General features: G+C 54.2%; 8 protein-coding genes across 8 annotated transcripts; 3 read left to right on the top strand and 5 right to left on the bottom strand.

The window, feature by feature from the left end:
* Nucleotides 1-1,743: 1,743 nt before the first annotated feature.
* CLAFUR5_06571 (Acyl-CoA ligase SID4) lies at nt 1,744-2,615 on the bottom strand (the record flags this gene model as incomplete). Its single annotated transcript, XM_047905719.1, has 3 exons — nt 1,744-2,245; nt 2,329-2,399; nt 2,475-2,615. 3 exons carry the CDS (start codon nt 2,613-2,615, stop codon nt 1,744-1,746), a joined length of 714 nt encoding a protein of 237 aa, XP_047762406.1.
* Nucleotides 2,616-3,377: 762 nt separating this feature from the next.
* On the bottom strand, nt 3,378-4,691 carry CLAFUR5_06570 (cAMP-dependent protein kinase catalytic subunit alpha; the record flags this gene model as incomplete). The annotated part of the gene is made up of 2 exons (XM_047905718.1): nt 3,378-3,419; nt 3,471-4,691. The coding sequence occupies 2 exons, from the start codon at nt 4,689-4,691 to the stop codon at nt 3,378-3,380; spliced, it is 1,263 nt and encodes a 420-aa protein (XP_047762448.1).
* Nucleotides 4,692-6,062: 1,371 nt separating this feature from the next.
* CLAFUR5_06569 (uncharacterized protein) lies at nt 6,063-6,506 on the top strand (the record flags this gene model as incomplete). The annotated part of the gene is made up of 1 exon (XM_047905717.1): nt 6,063-6,506. One exon carries the CDS (start codon nt 6,063-6,065, stop codon nt 6,504-6,506), a length of 444 nt encoding a protein of 147 aa, XP_047762149.1.
* Nucleotides 6,507-6,696: 190 nt separating this feature from the next.
* On the bottom strand, nt 6,697-7,284 carry CLAFUR5_06568 (uncharacterized protein; the record flags this gene model as incomplete). The annotated part of the gene is made up of 1 exon (XM_047905716.1): nt 6,697-7,284. The coding sequence occupies one exon, from the start codon at nt 7,282-7,284 to the stop codon at nt 6,697-6,699; it is 588 nt and encodes a 195-aa protein (XP_047761875.1).
* A 1,446-nt stretch (nt 7,285-8,730) lies between these two features.
* CLAFUR5_06567 (Neutral protease 2) lies at nt 8,731-9,731 on the top strand (the record flags this gene model as incomplete). Its single annotated transcript, XM_047905715.1, has 2 exons — nt 8,731-8,959; nt 9,013-9,731. 2 exons carry the CDS (start codon nt 8,731-8,733, stop codon nt 9,729-9,731), a joined length of 948 nt encoding a protein of 315 aa, XP_047762724.1.
* Nucleotides 9,732-10,244: 513 nt separating this feature from the next.
* On the bottom strand, nt 10,245-12,734 carry CLAFUR5_06566 (uncharacterized protein; the record flags this gene model as incomplete). Its single annotated transcript, XM_047905714.1, has 6 exons — nt 10,245-10,318; nt 10,385-11,120; nt 11,185-11,934; nt 12,219-12,436; nt 12,493-12,605; nt 12,700-12,734. 6 exons carry the CDS (start codon nt 12,732-12,734, stop codon nt 10,245-10,247), a joined length of 1,926 nt encoding a protein of 641 aa, XP_047761639.1.
* Nucleotides 12,735-13,829: 1,095 nt separating this feature from the next.
* Nucleotides 13,830-14,900, bottom strand: CLAFUR5_06565 (Ergothioneine biosynthesis protein 1; the record flags this gene model as incomplete). Its single annotated transcript, XM_047905713.1, has 1 exon — nt 13,830-14,900. The coding sequence occupies one exon, from the start codon at nt 14,898-14,900 to the stop codon at nt 13,830-13,832; it is 1,071 nt and encodes a 356-aa protein (XP_047762161.1).
* A 2,456-nt stretch (nt 14,901-17,356) lies between these two features.
* Nucleotides 17,357-17,641, top strand: CLAFUR5_06564 (uncharacterized protein; the record flags this gene model as incomplete). Its single annotated transcript, XM_047905712.1, has 2 exons — nt 17,357-17,555; nt 17,622-17,641. The coding sequence occupies 2 exons, from the start codon at nt 17,357-17,359 to the stop codon at nt 17,639-17,641; spliced, it is 219 nt and encodes a 72-aa protein (XP_047762583.1).
* Between the last annotated feature and the right edge of the window lie 2,242 nt (nt 17,642-19,883).

The raw sequence follows: 19,883 nt of genomic DNA, 5'->3' as shown, positions 1-19,883 counted from the left end.
GCCTGTTGTTTTGTAGTCGTTATGAATGATACATTTCCTTTCTGAAGTCTGATAGATGCACTATAAGTACTAGTTAGTGGAAAGCAAAGACAACGTTGACACATATGTCTCGCAGTTGAGACCATGAGGAACAAGTTTTGTCGCAATGGTGCTCGACACGGTATCTACACTGAGCACTATACACTCAGACAACCTCAGAACGATGTCTGCAGCAAGCAGTCAGTCGTCGCAGAGACCTCTATTCAAGCCCCTTGCCCTCCTTCAGTAGCTGCTGACCATCCTCTCTCAGCTTGAACTTCTGGATCTTTCCACTCGCTGTCTTAGGATAGTCCTCCACCCAGAAGACATACTTCGGCACTGTCAATAGTGTCAGTAGATGTCTCAAAGATCTCGTCTCGCGCCGTCTCGCCACATTCCTTGGGCCGGCCATAGCGCCCGTGCAGTACTGTATGCAATAGCACACGTTGCTCGACCATCGTAACGATAGAGAAATGTACTCACCCAAATGCCCACTCAACCTCTCCCTAACATAATCCCTCACCTCCTTCGCCGCGATTTCCTTCCCCTGATGCCGAATGACAAAAGCCGCCACAACCTCTCCATACTTCTCATCCGGCAGTCCCACCACACTCGCATCTCCCACGGAATCATGTGCCAAGAGACAATTCTCGATTTCCAGAGGATGAATATTCTCACCACCCCTACGCACCATCGTCAGCGTCAGCGTCTTCCTCATCACCCAGCAGGCTTTTTCTTTTACAGCTTGCACGTACCTTATGATCAAATCCTTGATGCGTCCAGTGATACTGACGTAGCCCTCAGCGTCCATGACGGCTTCGTCGCCGGTCATCATCCACATCTTGCCCGGATCGTTGGAGTCCGGGATGAGGTTCTCGGCTGTCTTGACAGGGTCGTCCCAGTACTCCTTCATAACCAGATACCCACTCGTTGCCAGCTCGCCCCTCTCCCCAATTCCCAGCGTCTTGCTCCGATCGAACGGATCGACAACTTTACATTCCACGTGCGGGAGAAGTTTGCCAACTGTGTCGATGCGTTTCTGCAGCGGGTCCGTGGTCGAAGTCATAGCGCTAACAGGACTCGTCTCCGTCATGCCGTAGCAGATGGTAAGATCGTGAAGATTCAACGTCTTGTGCAACTTCCTCATCAGCTCCGCAGGCACCACAGATCCCGCCGCGATTCCCGTCCGTAAATGCTCAAAGCCCTCGTCACTCACAGTCCCATTCGCAATCAACTCCAGCTCGGCCAGGAACATCGTCGCAACACCGTACAGCGCCGTGCCCTGATATTCTTGCACGGCCCGCAAGCTGGCTTCTGGGTCGAAGGCTTCGGTTGGGAATACGATGGCGCTGCCGTGTGTTGCGGTCGCCATGTAGCCGAGGATGCAGCCGAAGCAGTGGAAGAGAGGGGGAGGGCAGACGACTACGTCCTTTGGGGTGAGGAGCATGCGGTCGCCGATTTGGGCGCCGTTGTTGAGGATTGAGCGGTGGGAGAGGCAGGCTGCTTTGGGGGCGGAGGTGGTGCCGGAGGTGAATTGGATGTTGATGATGTCGTCTTTGTGGAGATTTTGGGAGGGGAGGGTTTGAGTGGTGTTGTCTGGTAGGTGGTGTTAGCAATGTCGCAAGGTTGTCCGGTGGCTTCTTCATCCTGTCAGGACGTACCTTGGAGCGCCTCAAACGGCACAGCCCCAGTCAAAGCCTTTGCATCAACTCTGCCTGCAAGATGTCAGCCCTCCATCCTCTCACCATACATATCCACCATCCCTCCTTCCCCCAATCCCCCCTCTTCCATCCATAACGTACCCCTCGAATTATCCACGACAACCACCCCCCTCAAACTCCCACACCTCTCACTCTCCAAGTCCAAGCCGAGCGAGCCCTTCCCCCCCACAATCCCCGGCGCAATAAACTTCAACACCTCCGTATTATCCCTCGGATCCTTCCTAACCAAATGCGTCTCCGCGCCAATAATCAAATGGCTGGAGTCGAGGTGATTCAGCGCGCTGACGACTTGCGTTGCATTGAAGGACGGGTTGAGGGGGTTGAGGATGGCGCCGAGCTTGAAGATGGCGTAGGTTGCAATGGCGAATTCGAGGTTGTTGCCGAGGGAGACGGAGACGCGGTCACCTTTCTTTACTCCAATGCCTTGTAATCCTCGTGCTAATGCATTGCTCTTTTCGTCGAGTTGGGAGTAGGTGAGGGAGGCGCGTGGGTGGCGGGTTATGACGCTGGATGAAGGCTGTTAGTCTGTGTTCTGCTCATGCTCTGCTGTTTCTTGCTTGCTGGCCGGAGAAGTGGGTAAGGAACGTACGCAGGACGATCTCCATATTTCGACACGATGCCGGCAAAGTGCTCAGGCACCGTTTGTTCGAAGAGCGGTGGCTACACCACAGCAGTCAGTACCAACACTCTCTCTGGCAACCCTCATCCCAATCTCCCACACCATCCATGCCATACCTCACTCGGCCCCCGATCATGAGCCTCCGTCAACAGCGTCCTCTTAACCACTCCATCTCTCAAGCTCCGCGAAGTACAGCTATTCGTCAACCTCGGCCATTGCGTCTGCACCGCCCTCCGGCTACCCAAAGCCAGCAACATGCCTCCTATCGTGCTTCACGAGGCTGCAGCGAAGAATGCTTGAAACAGAATGGCAGTGGCAGAAACATAGTGCCAGTAGTCAGTGATCAGCGAGGAGACACGCTGCCGGGTGGGCGGTCGTTTGTCCCCAGCGATCCGCCTAGATGGAGCGCGACAAGTGGAACGCGAGCGCCATGAGGTGGGGAAGTGTAAACGCTGTCCTGGGCGAAAGTTTAAGCATAGCCGAAAGGACCGAGCGGGCATGTGTGCAGGCGGACGGGATATGGGAAGTGAAGTGGATGGACAGCCGGATCACTGCTACGCGCAGGCACGTGCTTGCGTGTGTAGTCGAAACAAGCCAGCTTCGCGGCTTCTTCGTAGAGGGCAACATACACCTTAGCCAACACCCACTTTTCTTGGGATGGCATTGAAGTGGTAATCTTACTTCATATCTTGTGGTGGTTGTGATGGTGGTACGTAATTCCTGCTGCTCACGAGCCCATGCCATCTCTCCATCTCGCGTCCAAGATTCCCCTCGTACTAGATCATGCTCATAATCGTTCCAAGATTGATTGCAACGTCTTTCGCGCCCTGACGTTCCCAACGTCCATGTGAGTCCGTTGCGGCTCATTCGTCGTCTTTCCTAATTCCGTACGCCGTGCGCCATGCTTGGTCTCATGCTTCTCTCGTCAATTACAATGCAGTAAGGCCAGGTCAGGTCAGGTCAATCCGCTGTCGTTCGTAATGCTCGTGTGTGTTGAGTGTGGGTGATTCGTGGCGAGCCTAGAAGTCGGCGAAGGCGCGGTCGTATTTGTCGCGCATTTCCTAGGCAGTAGTTAGTAGGAGGCAAGGACGTACGTGATTGTGAGGATTTACCTTCGTATATTCATCCCCCTCTTTCGGCTCGGCGTCATACTCGTCAAAGTTCCGTGTGTCGTCTGCGCCTCTCAGATGCGGCACTATAGGGCCCTTCGTCCTGCGGTGGTATAAGTCGTCCCAGTTGATGCTCTGGAACCACGGATGTTGCTTGACGGCGTCTGCACCGCCTTTCATGTTACCCAGTCTCTTGCTCACATCGACAGTACACAGACCACCAATAATGTCTCGTGCATCTTTCGACATGGCACTGGGGTACCGCACCTTGCCCTCGACAATCTGCTCATAGATCTTCATGGGATTTTGATCCCAGAAGGGCGGCTGTCCCACAAGGAACTCGTATATCAGTATACCGAACGCCCACCAGTCCACAGCCGTGCCATGGCCGGTGTTTCGGATCACCTCGGGCGCCAGATACTCCGGTGTGCCGCAGAGAGTGTATGTCTCCCCTGTCGTGTTGTCAGCTTTCTGGCGCTTGCGCCCGTCAGCCGTTGTTGGGTACGCACTATTTTCAATCTTTTTCGCGAAGCCAAAGTCCACGAGCTTCAAGTGGCCCTCTGCATCAATCAGAATGTTCTCGGGTTTGAGGTCCCGGTATGCCACGCCTTCCCGCTCGTGTAGGAATTCGAGGATTAGTACAATCTCGGCGGCGTAGAATTGTGAGGTGGGCTCGTTGAATCGTCGGGCTCGCCGTAGATAAGAGAAGACTTCGCCACCGGGGCAGTAGTCGAGAAGCATGTAAAGTGTGGTGTCGTCCTGGAAGCTCGCGACCATGGTCGTTATGAAGGGATGTCCCGCCACTGCTGCGAGGACGTTGCGCTCGTTGCGCACATGCTCGACCTGCTTCAGGCGGATCACGTCGGGCTTGCGGAGGATCTTGAGCGCAAAGACTTTGTTGATGTCGCGCTCTTTACGATTGGCGAGCTTCACCAACCATACGCGCGCGAAAGTGCCCGTGCCCAGTGTCTTGACCAGGTCAAAGTCTTCTTTGCGCAGGACTTTGCTCGAATGGCCGACGGGCTTCGTCTGCGGATCTTTGACAATCTCATCTGGCTCGAGTGGGTGCTTTTCCGCCTCCCACGATGCTAATCTCGTCTTCTCCTCTTCGCGCTGTGCGTTGCTCTGTCGGCTGTCTCTGCTGCTGCTGTGGGAGTCGCTGTCCTGCGAGTGGCTCATTCGGTGAAAGCGCGAGGCAATGCTGGAGACGACGGCCGGTGCCATGGCGTCGGGCTCGCTCTAACGTGGTCGAGGGCAAATCGGCCAAGGTACGCGACGAGAAAGTGGTTGGGCGGTCGCAAGACGATGTGCGATGGTGTGCTGCGATCTGTGAGGTGTCTTCACGCTGCGGACATGGCCGCCCTGAGATGGTCTACCAGCGTCGTGTGCAGTAGCAGTATTTACTTTTCTCGTCGTCGGCAAGTCAGTGAGATGATTCAGCCGCAGTTTCTTTGTGAGCACGGTGCCGTGGACTCGGGTCGGAGAGAGGGTCAAAGAAGGGTAGTCGGAGGTGAAGGGAGAACAAGAGCTGGTCTAGTGATTGGGGGTCCCTTGGTAGCATTGAAGGACGACTCTGAAGCTTGAACCTCGCTCTAGCTACCGACGGCGGGACTTGAAGATAATCCCAACCATGACGTATCGTTGAAAGTGCCCACTACTCTGGACGCGCCCGGGGGGTGAGATTGGGTTGTTTCGGCTCGCCGGCAGATTGCAACGTCCCAGTGTGATGTGTTCAGTACTACGAATACCACCTCACCATCGAGATAGGCATGTACTTCATCGACAGCAGATGTATTGACATGTGTGTTGCTGGCGGGCATGGCTACGGCGCAAATTGACTGTCGGCTGTTGGCGAGCTCCCACGGGCAGCGGGCGCCCCAAGCGCCGCTGAGAACCGCTTCTTCTTGACAAGTTCCAAACATTCCTCGCCTTCACACGGCACATGCTTCGGCATCACCGCGATACTATTGCTGGAGGCTGTACATTGAGAGAAGCATCAAGCACATCCAGAGGGCACTCACAATCAGGCTACACCTTCCCTGGCTTCCACGTGCCTGGAACATGGTCGAGGGTCTGAACTGCTCCAGCATGACTTCATGTTATGGATCACAAGCAGCAGTCTTGCATCATGGAGAGTGAAGCATCAAGTGGGCAACTCCAACGGCGGCGCCCTGCCAGGTTCCTTCGAAGCTGCAGCGCGCTGATGTGCAAAGGATTGCTGAACAACTTATCTTCACCGACAGCTCCTTGACAGAATCGGGACTGCCATGACTGATGGCGCCCATAGGCACCACGAATGTTGTTGGCATGGACACAAAACCCTCAGTACCTGTTGACCGTCTAGAGGTAAGCTGGGTCGAGTTACAGCTCTTGATGAGCAAATCACTGCGTTGGGCTTGCATTCCAGACGGCAGCGAATGATTTGAAGCGGCGCAACGAGGAATGTATCAGACATGCTGGCAGAGAGTGTTTGCCTTCTCTTCGCATTCTCAACACTGCTAAGCTTAGGACTCGCGAGACAAAGTTACACGAAGCACGAACGACAGAGGCAAGCACCAGACCATATCCATCACAAAACCTAAGACGACATCAAACATGCCGCCCTCGCGAGTCCTCACGCTCCTCGCACTTTGTGCATCCCCAGCCTTCGCCAGACGCGTCCTGAAATACCGTTACAAGACAATGACCCACGTCGACACAAGCATATTATACACCACAGCCGATGTCTCCGAGGCCGTAACCGTACAATACACAGACAGCGCAATCCTTACGACTTCTGGTGTCATCGCTACGGCCACTATGGAAGGAACGACCACCACGACAGTCATTGCCACCGAACCAGCACAATACACGTCCATCATCCTGGAGACGTCGACCGCCTACGAGACTCTCGTGTCACAAGTCACGTCATACGTCGATCAGGTCAGCACTGTACTGGCAACTGCAGCTGTCGAGGCCCCTGCAGCAACTGTTTACGTTACGGCTGAAGCTGTGACCGTTATGGCGCCACAGGTCACCGTCACGGCTGCCAGGAAATGAGATTTCGCGGCAGGGGGAGCACTGGAAGTTTACACCAGTTTCAAGACCTGAGGACACAGCTTGCCACGACACCATTCAGTTCTTCGACCCGCTGGAGATGATCAGCCCATCTTGCAGATAGCCAGTCCAACCACCGCTGACCTGTCCGCAGTGCCAGCAGCGACACATTCATCTCTCCCCTCATACAATCCTACACCGTCACCTCGCCAGTGCCCTCACTCCGAAACGCACCCCTTACCACATCTTCACCCCCAAAGTCCGCCAACTCTTCATCCTTGACCTCGTCCTTCCCCTTCTTCCACACCGCTTTCCATTCTCCTTCCGCAGCGGCAACCTGCATCTTCCTCCCATCGCTTGGAAGCCACGGAGCCTTCAATTCAATTTCTTCGCTCACTTCACCTCCCGCTGGCACCTCGATCAAGTCTTCGTGAGGTGGCGGCAACTTTCTGCTGACTTTAAGACCAGGGCTCGGCACCTCACTACCAGACTCAGCATCCTTTAGTGTAAGGATTTCCATATCTATCGCTCGCGGGTCAAATGGCGTATCCCAGCGAAGAAAAGTTCGTGCTGTTGTGGAGTCGTGGTTGGTAATTGTGATCCTGAGCTTGTTGTTGGGTGCTGTTGCCAGCTTCAATGATAGTTGCACATCCTCGTTTGCTGGATTTGAATTTGGACCTGCCATGGTGTACCTGTCGCCAGGACTTTGGATGGCGAGGAAGAAGAGCGTTGCGAGCGAGGCGAGAAGAGCGAAGATGGTTATTGTGGTACGTTGTGGCATTGCCAAAGGGTTTGCGGCGAAACACAGTAACACGACTGACAGAGGCACTAGGGTGGAAAGCTGTTACGTGTCATTGACACTGCCGCGACCTGGGCTTGTCGCAATACTTCGCCAAGTTCACTTGATAAGATCACTCCACCTAGGTGGTCCACTATACGAGGCCGACTGGGCACATCTCAACATTGCCAACAACAATCGAGCAAACAAATCACACGTCATACCTCCGCTCCATCTGTGTCGGCCGCACACCAAGACACTGCCCGCCTTCGCCAAGCTGTCGATATTAAGCTTATCACAGCGGACATACCCAATCCGGAAGGAGCTTCATGATCCTGATATGCTCTGCATACAATGTACCTGCAGCGCCCTGTATGTCGACATCGCTTACTCACTGTCCCTGGCGACGCATCCCGGAACAACTTCAGAACGGGAAGGAGCGATGCCACGCACGAGCGGAAGTCTGCTATTGATTCGCCTTGTAACCTCCGAGGCTCTATCTATCTGTTACTCTCCACATCGTGAAGCGACTTCTTCCATGCAGGACAACGATCTTCTACAACGCCGGGAATCAGTCCGGCCCGTGCAGATGATCAACAGCACGCTGCTTTGACGAATCATGCCTTATGACAGGGAACAGCTTGAGCGGGGGCACCCTCTTCACTGAGGGCTATATCGAATCAAATACTACAGCTCGTATTGTTCATCTGGACGACAGTCCAAGTCGAGAAGGTCGCACCACTACCTGAAGAACGACTTGTGATACACCTTTTAGTTGCAGTTGACAGGTGCTTCTGCAGTCTCTCGCTGGCACCTCTCGCTTGCGAGGAGCGAGTCAACACGCCCCCATTCGCTCACAGACGTCTCTGGAGGTATGCAGAAGCGGATTTAAGCCAAGACACATTGAACCATTTGCTGTCCATTACTGCTCGTCAGACACGGCTTTGCTCACGGCCTCCCTATTGTCGTCGGTAATACCGCAGCATACAGCCCCAGCGCCGATTTGTGATCGCGGTGGATCGCTCGAGAACCCTTGACAATGCCAATGTTCGCCTCAAACCCTTGATCAACACCCATCAGATCGCCAAAGTGCGGAGTGGCTGCTGCTGCTATGCAGACCAGGACATGCCAAGTCGGCTTTTTGCCAGCGACTGCAGTACTGCATAAGGTACATCCACCTCGAATGTGGTGAGAGATACTCGCGGCGGAGTCCTTTCTCGGTAAGGTCGAAGCAAGATCGCTTCCAGTGCTGGATGGAGGCTCTCCTGCGATGGTCAAGATAACGAAGCGCTCGGTGTAGCCAGCCAGTATGGACGGTCTAGAGGTATAAGAAGTGAGAAGTGTTCGCAACAATTGAGCCTTGGGAGCATCGGAACAGGTCAGCTTCATTCACTCAACTCTACAACATCAGAATCCTCTCGTCCGACAACACCAGCTTCACTCGCTATCATGAAGTTCACAGCACTGTCCGTCGCCGCAATGGCAGCAGTCGTCAGCTCCACGGCAATCGACATCACCAAGCGTGACACCCCTCTCTCCGTGACATTGACTCCCCTCGGCAACAGCAAGGTCAAGGCATCCGTCACCAACACCGGTGTTGAAGGCTACAACGTCTTCTACAAGGGATCCTTCCTCGACAACGAGGCCCCAGTTGACAAGCTCGAGGTCACCAGCGCAGGTAAGTCCATCCACAACATCACCGCCATCTCCATATACTCACACCATCCCCAGCCTCCAAAGCCGCCTTCAAGGGCGCCCTCCTCCGCATGAAGACCACAGACCTCACCGACGCCTCCTTCCTCGCCCTCGCACCCGGCCAAACAATCGAAACCGAAGTCGACATCGCCGAGCTCTACGACGTCGAAGCCTCCGACTCCTACACCGTCCAAGCAACCGGCTCCCTCCGCTACGCCGCCGCCGGCACCACCGAGCTCGTCGACGACTCCCTGGCCTTCTCCTCCAACGCCCTCACCATGGACATCGACGGCGAAGCCGCCAAGTCCGTCGCCTACGCCGTCGTCTCCCCAGACAGCGTCGAGAAGCGCACCGTCCTCAGCACGAGCTCCTGCTCCTCCTCGCAACTCAGCTCCCTCCGCACCGCTCTCTCTCAGTGCGCCAGCCTCGCCACCACAGCCGCCAACGCCGCCGTCTCGGGCTCTGCCACTACGTTCAATACATACTTCCGCACCACTGCCTCCGCAACCCGCAACACGGTCGCCGCCCGCTTCCGCGCCGTCGCGAGCGACTGCAGCTCCACTTCTAGCGGACGCACTACAACCTACTGCAGCGACGTCTACGGCTACTGCACCTCTGGCGTCCTCGCATACACCCTCCCGGCGTACAACTACATCGCCTACTGCCCGATTTTCTACACTGGCATCCCTGCACTCTCTGGAGCGTGCCATGGTCAGGATCGTGCTACGACTGTGTTGCATGAGGAGACGCAGTAAGTTGCTGTTTTGTCGGGATGATGGTGATGATGGTGATGATGCTGACGAGTTATTTGTGATAGTGCTCCGGCTGTGTACAGCCCTGGTACTCAGGATTACGGTTATGGATACGCCGCTGCTACGGCTTTGACCAGTGCGAGGGCTGTGCTTAATGCGGATTCGTATGCGCTTTATGCCAACGGTGAGTATCCAACGGTCTGGGTTGGATGTGATAGACTGCTGACTGTGCATTGCAGCTCTTTACGTTGGCTGCTAGAGGAGTGGCCAGCAGGTTTGATTAACGACCGAGGCGTGCGGGCTGGGAGAAGAGGGAGGTCCAAGAGGAAGATCGAGTTGTCGAGAGTGGTGTGTGGTGAACGTCGTGTGGCAGTGACAAGGGTGGCGAAGTTTGGACCTATACGCTACCTGCAGAACAGGAAGTGCAAATGCCAATCTCTTGTTCGCCGCAAATCCCCACCTTGTTCAGGTCTTGCTCAGGAAACTCCATCATGACTGTCATTGCTCGACCTATTCTCAATGCCTACTCCCCATCCTCGACATCTTCTTCAAATCTGGGAATGCAGGCTTGATGCTATTCAGCACAACCGCTATCGCACGTCAGTATACCAGCAAGTATTCCTTCCTTTATAATCATCGGAAAGAATCTGACTTACCAACAAACAAAACAATCATAACCGTGGGCAGAACCCACACACTGATAATAAAGTTCGTCCCATACGCGGTCGTCGCCATAATCGACATGAGACAGAGCATAACTCCAATCACCGCCGTAGCTCCTAACCGAACCCAGTGGAAGCGCCTCTTCTCGCGTTTACTCAGTGCGGCGATGAGAGTACAGATCACGAGAAAGAGGCCGATGGCGACGAGGAAGTAAATCTGTCCAAGCATTAGCGAGACCACGAAGGTGGAAGGGGGCGAAACCCTTACAAAAGTCTCCCCAAACACCCGAATAGTCCTATTCAACACATTCGTACTATCCTCAAAAGCCTCAAACTCAGCAAAATCCACCCCAATCTGAACCGCCGCATTCTCAGCCTTCACGGTCTGCGCCGTGAAATTCTCCGGCGGGGAGAACCCCGCCACATTCAAAATCGTCTTCACACTATTATAGTATGTCCACTCCATCGCCAGCAACGCCAACTCTGGGTCTGAGGTGCCACTGGCGATGACAGCCGTGGCGTTCTGGATGTTGGGAAGGTCGTAGATGAGGTCGAGGGTGCCGCCGAGGGAGGCGGAGTTGGTGAGGGCTGCGTAGGTGATGTCGAAGGTTGTGTTGTAGAGTTCCGAGGAGATGGAGGCGTAGGTGGAGGCGGGGACGTTGGTGGTGTTGAGGGCGTTGTACCAGGTGACGAATTGGGTGTCGAAGGCGTTGAAGCGGGTGATTGCGGCCTAGGAGGGGGAGTGTTAGTGGTTGTGAAGGGTGATTGTTGTGATGGATGGGGGAGGGACTTACACGCCAGCTGATGGATTGAGCGACACCTTCGACTGCGAGGACTAGAGCGAGGTGCAGGGGAAAGTGTAAGAACGACCAGATTTGCTGCCAGATGGTGCCGAAGTGCTCTTCTTCCATCCAGTCGAAGTAGAGCATGTAGATGAAGTAGAGGATGAGAATCGCCGAGATGATGCTCCCAATCGTAGATCCACTGAACTTCAGCACTCCCTCAGCTTTGACAATCTTCTGGCACGTCTTGGCCACAACAATAACGCCCTCACCCAGGATGATGAGCGTCAGCAGTGACATCCGTTGGACCAGATGTGTTCCCTTGAAGGAGATGTTGCGGTACACAGATGATACCGCCGTCGCAACGATCGTCTCGCAGATCGCTACGATGTACCATGCAATGTATGAATGGTTCTTGCCCGTGCCGTTGAGGTGGAAACTCCAGAACAATCCCAGATATATGATCGCCGCAACAAAGTAAGTGGATGCGATCATTAGCATGGGCAGGATAGTCTTCTTGTAATGTCGAGTGAACCATAGCGACTGCAGATATTGAAAGACCAGCACGAGCCGGCTGACCATGAGAACGAGCGTCAGGGCCTTGAAGTAGACGAGGGATGGTCCCTTGGAGTCTTCATCCTTCTTCGCTTTCCCGACGTCGAACTTAGGACCAGTGATGGCGAAGCCGATCATCACGAGGAACTGAATCGCTTTGGCGCTGCGTTCGAACACGGAGTCGGTAGAGAAGCGGACGTCGTAAAGCTGGAAGATGTGTCAGATCTACGTCGTTAAGGTGCAAGGGCTCCTGGCAAAGGATGTAGCCACCGTGCTCGCAAAGCAATAGCGTTTGTAGCCTGCGAAGAGTGCTTCGAGCGCCTCAGTCAGAGCGAAGGTCAGCGAAGCGACACGCCTCCCGATCGCCTCTACTTCGCAAGCAGTCGCTACGCCCCGACATTGCTATCGTAACTCTTGAGAGACACTCAAATCCTCGTACAGACGGCCACATCTTGTGTCAGGAGCTCTCGGTGTGAGTGGTGACAACTTACGCTGACTTGATACCATGTGAACCACAGCACGCAGAAGAAGCCAATATACTGCTTCAGCGTCTCGCCATCGTTGACTTCGTGGACGTTGGTGAAGACTGTCAAATTGGCGACGAAGAAGAGGTCGTAGAAGAGCTCGGCGGTGGTTGCTTCTGCGTGTCGGTGGTATTGTGGGTTGTCGTGGAGAGTTTGGTCGTCGTTCGTGGAGACTTGATGGTGTGCTGAGGGTAAAGGTCAGCGGTCTGGTGAATCAGGTTTCTGAGGTTGGATACGATACCGTGCTTGATTGCACCTTCATCTTGACTGCTGATCGATGAATGGCCCTCGTCTCCATAGAGAAGGGGACTCTTGAACAGAGGTAGATGACCCTCCTCTTCGTGCGACATCGTGCTGTAGGTACCTTGTCAATGAACAAATAATGCGATACGTTAATGCCACCGATACTCTCAATCAGTACAGACAACGCCGGAGAAAGGTGACCCACAATACAATCCCAACCAACAGCAGAAAGAACAGCATATATCTCTACTTTGAAAGGATTCCGGGAGGCATCTCAGGGCCTGCGATGCCGACAGCCACAGACGCACAGATATGCATGCATCCAGCCAACCGCGGCTGGGCCCAAAATGTGTTGATCATTCAGCTCAGATACCGCACGAATACAGTAGAGCAGCAGTAGGCGTCCCATTGCTTCTGCCTGAGGGTAGGCCTGACTGGCTTGTTGACGGCCTGGGTACAAGCGAGGTCATTGGAGGCGTGGATGCACGATACCTCGTGTCATGATCGGGCAATGATCTACTCTCTCGCATCCCTGGCATCGGTACCTAGGCATGGACGTAGAAGAAGTCAGCACAACCTTTCCTCAGTATGTTCACATACACTTAGTAGCACCCAGCTGCCGTCGCACATTTTGCCCATCGAAGTGAGTGTGCTGCACATCATCAGACCCTACCTGCGCACCAAAAGTCAAGACCTGCCCTGCAATGATGATGGCAGGCCGAACGAACGTGCGAGGTGCGAGGTGCTATTCCCAACCCATACCGCCCATGTGGTAATCCGATGGCACGCCGTGTACGGCATCCCGAAAGATTAGGGAACCATTTACATCTCGAAGCGTGTTGCAGGATTCTCGAGAGGCTTGCTGCTTGCAGGGCCTCAAACTCTACACCTTGTGGCAAACGTTATTCTGAGGTGAGGCAGTGTAAGGATCACTGGATTGTCGTTTTCAGCTCAGGCGTCCTGCTGGTCTCCAGCTGACATGCCAAGATGTAGCTTTGGCCTATCACGGAGGCTGGCTCAGATGTAGGATATCTCGATTGCGTGCAGATCCTGATACGGAAATAGTATGCTGCTTTGGCTGCAGCCATCACGAATGCGGTCTGTGCTGCCATGTGTTGACATCAGCTCGTTGCAGCAATGTTTGCGAGATCATCGTCTCGCGTGCAGTCGGTGGAGAATGTGGAGGTTGCATGTCCATGGCAGAATCTCGCCGATGCAATTGGCCGGATGGGGACGTTTGAACGCTCGTTCTGAGGCCATTGTCGCAGTGGCTCTGGCATTCAGTATCGTGTCTTGGGCGGGAGACGGGCCTGTGTAGACAATTTGGACAAGAACCTACGACGATCTCAAAGAGAGTACATGCAACCCATACGACTCATTAGCATTCATATACCGCCGCACCTCTTTCAGCTGAACATCTTCCCATAGGCGTTGCTTTTCTGCATCGTCGTATCTGTGGCTGTGAGATACGAGAATCCTTTCGCCTTTCACGAGAGTCGTGCCTTCAAAGTCGATGTCCCGCTGGGGAACGAGGTATTGCGAATGTCGTCCACTCTCGGCCTCCCATTCGCCCTGCTGTGTCCAGTCCTCATGCTGGAAGATCTGTTTACCAAGCTGCCTGTTCGCGCGGTCGAGGACATTCGCAGTGAACCGAGCACTGCGTCCTTCCTCGTCCCGAAACGCTTTCGAAACTTTACCCCCACCCTTACAGCTGTCAATAGCAATGATAATATGGCAATCTCGCTGATCGCCATTCTTACGCAATGCGCCACTCCATTCCAGCCAGAATTTGCTCGCTTCACTCCGGACCATGCTGCCAATCGCCGAGCCCAGAGATAGCACACTGATGGGCCGTTGCTTGTTCTCGTATTTCGTTATCCAAGCGCGAGCATCATCGTGGGTGCCTATCAGCCCATGGCAGCGGATGTACTTGAAGCGACCGGGATCTAGTTCTCGCAAGAATTGCTCGAGCTCATTTTGGTCCAGGTCGAGGGCGTAGTAGTCTACAATCTTGTGCTGACTGTCGATCGCCTGTAGGATGAGATTGGTCCTGCGTAGGCTTCTACTTCCTGGTTCCAGTAGTGTCGTGCCTGCGGGTAGTGTTTCTGCTAGTTCTGCGCTGTGTGATGGCAGAAGTTCGATCTCGGCGTCTTGTAAGTGGGAGTCGGGGGAGTCGATGTTCTGATCGAAATCCTTGTTGCCTTGCTGACCCCGTAAAAACAATTTGTCGAAAGAGCGTTGGCCATTTCCGTCTGGTTTGCGGAGACCATCGCGCAGTGGCTTCGCAGGATCGAATCGCTGGCCTCCTGGCCGAATGTCCTTAATGTCGGTGCTGTACTTTCCAGACTTGCTTCTTGCGAGCGGCCAGCTTGCTATCGGGAATGGATGCTTCCCTATGTACTGCATCGTCTCCACGTTGTCGGCCAGGGGGGAAGATGAATGGTGTGAAGAGATTTGGTACACTGGTCAGAATGTCTTTGGCTTACACTTTCACTTTCTATCGTCATCGTCGCCATGAAGTCTTGTAATGCTGCCCGTCGTACTCGTCGCCACGACCAAGGGCGGGTCCTGAGATTCGTACTTCTGACCTCATTTCTGCCTCATGGTGATGGGGCGCGAAGATTTTGCGGAGGCGGGTGTACACTTCTTGGGTAGGTCGCCATGGCCATCGTTGATGGAACGAGCATCCAGATGGCAGATGCTGAAGAGCGCGACGCTACTCCGAGATATATCTGTCGGTGGCTGTGGAGCTGTCATGAAGAAGGCACGAAGGTTGTCATGTTCAGGGAAATTGTGGGTCGGTCGGAGAATTGAAACCCCGACCCCGGCCTTTTTCACCTTCCAGATCTGCTACTTCATGCTCTTGCCCAATATGCAATGCACATGTGCTACCTCGAAGACAGGCCAGCATCCGTGATGTGCCCGGCGACGCTCTGAATGGCTCAGTCAGCTCTTCGAAGCCGAGACTTTTGGAGATTGTCGTGCACATCTTTTCGTACAGTACCGTTCATGACCGGCAACCATGCAGAACACACCGCTTCGTATCGTCATGTCCTCACCATTGGAGCTGGAGCGAAATTGCTTGCTAAGCAAAAGTCGCGATCGTCCACGTGGCAGACATATTGCCAAGCGAAGGCCAGCAGTGACGAATTGTCTTCGCGGTGACGTCCCAAAGCGACCGCAGGTGCGGTAAGGGCGATTCGAGAACAGCTTCTCATCGCATCTACGATAGAAGCTGTGCTCGGAGGGCTCTGTAATGCAAGCAGTCTAGGTCAATTTTCCAGAGGAAAATAAGATATCGCTCAACTCGCTCTACCCGAGCTTGACTGTCCATGGGACCATAATATGGGCTGGCACTACTTCAAAGCACGTACTGATGATGCAGTACCCTAATATCCAGTCGAGCCTGCATGTGAGCACGACGGCATCAGTCAGCGGCACAATTGCATTTCGGTTTCCAGACCCGGCCAGCGTGTGGCCCACAGCATTACCAGCGAAGATGCCGCCGCCATCGAACAGCACTTCTCGCAAGCACTGACAGTGAATCGTCGCGAAATACGACAATGCATTTGTACGAGCTTACTCAGTGGCAGCGTCAGGCTGTCAACGTGCGGATGTTTCAATCGCTGAGGATAAATGCGGGTCTTTGGAAACATGAGGACATGCTGCTTACCAGCTCCTACACAGCTTTGGAGGACCGATCAAATTTATATGGCGGCGTCTGGAGAGTGATATCTCACTCCTTCATCCCACCTGGCATTGTTGCGCTTCTGCACCACAAGTCTTTCGAAAAAGCAACCAGGACATACGCCAACATGCGTGCCCTCTCCATGCCACCGATGCCGTACATCACACCCACCGCGCCGCTAACCTCAACTACGACAACATTAAACCCCTTTGAGCCGCCACCAGCATCAACTTCTACACCAAAGTCGACGGTGCAAATTATCGCAACATCATCACCTGCAGAACCCGGTTACACGACCGCGGTGGTGATTTCCGTGGGCCGGACCACGTGCCATGACTCCGGCACCGCTACCGCACTATCCACTTCGACCTCTCAAGCAACCCCACCACCCCCCATCGCTCCCCGCCCCTGCGACACCGCTGACCCCATCTCCGTCGACTCCAACGGCTTCACCTTTGCCCCCCAACGCCGTCAAAAACTCCACCGAAAAGTTCTGCCCACAAATCCCGTACGAATGCACAGAAGAATGGCAGCGAAAGCGTCGAGATCAGTGGGCGCGCCCTCCTCCTGATAAGTGGCCGAGCTACTGCGCGGATGAGGATCCTTTGAAGGTGCACAAGTTGGCGAAGTCGGAGGGGTGTGTGCAGAATGTGTTCTCGAATATTAGGTGTAAGGGGTTGTATATGCTGGGGTTTCCGAGGGACGCGGATGGGGAGAGTGAGATGGGGCCGCCGACGAAGGGGATGCCGAAGAAGGGAGTGCAGGGTGGGACGTAAAGGACAGCATGAATATTCGCCATGAGTTCACAGCGTGGAGGTGGGAGTGGGAAGCGCTTTTGCGCTCTCGACTTCACAGTCCACGACAGTGATAATCAGGAAAGCCTTCATAGTATGTTCCAGTCAAGAATAGAGATCCATATCAAGCTAAACTACTACATACGTCCGCCGACCTCGGCCGAAAGAAGTAATTCCGAAGACCAATGAAAGTCTCTCACGAACGTCTTCCATGACGTAGTATTGAAGCTCCATAACAACTTCAGAGGACTCTGCGTACGACTACCACTATCGTTTGTCAGCGCTCGAGTTCTCAGCAGACTATTGATGTGCATACAAGTCCACTGAACTCTTAATCCAAGCAACAACAACGGCACAGCGATCCCAACTCAACAACAACCATGTCCTCCCCCTACAAGAAAGTCCTCCTCATCGGCGCCACATCCGGCATAGGAGCGCGATTCGCGCAGACTCTCGTGGATAACGATGTCTTCGTCATCGTCGTTGGTCGACGACAAGACAGACTTGGGGCCTTCGTGCAGAAGAATGGGAAGGATAATGGCGGATTATCGTGTTCACGACGTTTGCGATTTGGAAGCTGTAAGCGTGCCCTTCTCCCATAACCCCCGAGACTTTACTTAAAGGTACGCTAATCATGTTGCCCAGGCTCCCACCTTCAGCGCTGAAATCTTCAAAACCCACCCCACCATCGACTTCATCCACCTCAAACAGCGGAATCCAACGCGCCCTAAAACCTCACCACCCCTTCCTCCCCCATTCCCCCTCTCTCTCTCCACCTTCCCCCTCGAGCTAAAAACAACCTACACAGCCCCCATCCACCTCACCACCGCGCTCCTCCCCTACTTACAAAAACCCCCCACCCCGACAGCGTTGGCATTCACAACGTCCCAGCTCGCTTTGATTACTCTTCATAGTAGAGCGAATTACGGTGCTTCCAAGACGGCGTTGCATCATTTCATTATAGCGTTGAGGGAGCAGCTGATGAAAGACGGGCAGGGGATGAAGGTTATTGAGGTTTATCCCCCCGCTGTGCAGACGGAGCTCCACGATGTTAAAAAATCAGCCCGATTTGGAGAATGGAGGGGAGATTGGGATGGGGTTCGAGGAGGTTAATGAGGTGTGTCTACGTCTGGTTTCCCTTTGTGGATCTTGTGAGGCTGGAAAGTATGGAAATACATGACTGATATTGGAATCGTTTAGGAACTCTGGCAGGGTCTCTAAGCGGGGAAGGAAGATGTAGTGGTAGGAAGTGCGAATGCTCGATGTACGAATCCTGTTCGTGCCTTTCGAGACAGCGATACAGCGACACCAGTGCAATCATGGACGTCTTACCACAGGGACATCAAGAGTCTTTCTCACTGCCGTTACGTGGTCTCTCGTCAAGAATCCGACATGCCGATAGGACTTTGTAAAGGTCGTGGCTCTCGCCATTTCGCACGCAAGCAGATCTGCTGCTGTGTGCAGGATAGGCTCAGCAGTGGCGAGGTCAGCTATGGTAGCCTGGAGAAGTGCCAGAATGGTGGGGCCCTGTCGTGTTGTCAGTGGTAGCCGAGCGATTAATGGTGGCCAACGCTTCTACTGCTTCGGGACACCAGGTAGAGTGGTGACAGTGCTGGTCATGAATAAACCGGCGTCCTCTGCAGTACTCAGGCGTGAGTCGGGCTTGGACTTCTGCATGCGACATGGACTTCGTGGACGAAGCTGTTCATATGGTCCAGGTAGATGATGTAGGAGCTGCTCAATCTGAAGAGCCCTGTTTCGAATGTTTCGTCGAACCTGTGAGGATTGTTATGATGTTACCAAAAGTCTTCGTGAGGGCTCGTTGGTTCAGTAGATCAGGTGTATACAGAAGGCTTCGCAAAGACTCCCCATGTGCTGTGCCCAATCACAGGCAGTCGTGATGTTGAGAACTACTCATCATAGTATCTGCAAGGTCCAAGAGTACCTGGGGCCGCTGCATGATGAGAGACTCTGGCATCGTAAGCAAAAGCCTGCTTGCCGTACCTACCGTCCTTCCGTCAGCATGGCGATGTCAACTTGAGCGTTTGTCCAGTCAGAATACAGTGTGTGTATTCTGGCAGTTCGATTGGACTTCAAGCGAGCTGTCATACGATGCGAGGGTGTGGAGGGTGCACTGGTCGATAACGTGTCAGCAGGAAGAGACGAAGAAAAGTCTCAGCCCTCCGGTGTGGCTGTCATCAGTGTGCGTGATATACCGCTCGCCTTCTCAGCACCATACAGTCGAGCTCGCATCAGCTCGTGGGTGTCCCTCAACAATATAGAGTTTCCCTCACTCCATGCCAGCTCAGTGGCAACGATAGCACGCAGCATGCCTCAAAGTACGGCCAGCCTGCCACCACGCGCACCAGTCAGGTGAGCACAGTCGTTCAAATACTCGTAGGGCTGATCAGGATTGCTGAACTGCTTGCTTACCGCGCAGGAACTACATCGTTCCTGCGTCGGAACAAGGAGAAATGCAGCGAATGCTTACAACCAACCACTCTCCTCATGCCCGAGGATGGAGCGTAAACGGTATCGTCTGATCTGATGCTCTCACCACGCCACAAACGGGCTGCAGTGGTGTGTAAGATTCATACTTCCAGACATCCCGAGTGCGTGGGTGAACAGGTTTGCAGACGCGTCGTTTGCCACCTGAATGGACGAGTCGTCCAGGATTCTGGTGTGCATCGTGGTAGTGTGGCAGCTGGTGTGCGATGGCAGCGTCATGATGAAGGTTGAGGTTGGTGATGGGTTGACCGACAATGGCGGAGTTGGGAGCGTGCGAAGGAGCGAATGAACGACGGGATGGCGACAGGCGACAGGCGACAGGCGACAGGCGACAGGCGACAGGCGACAGGCGGAGGTGGAATGGAGTGCGGGGCTGTGTTCTATGCCTGCAGAAAGTGG

The sequence above is a fragment of the Fulvia fulva genome, chromosome 5, assembly GCF_020509005.1.
Source record: "Fulvia fulva chromosome 5, complete sequence".
In the NCBI taxonomy this organism is placed as follows: Eukaryota; Fungi; Ascomycota; class Dothideomycetes; order Mycosphaerellales; family Mycosphaerellaceae; genus Fulvia; species Fulvia fulva.
Note: the sequence above shows the minus strand (reverse complement) of the source record. Positions and strands in the feature narration are given on the sequence as shown.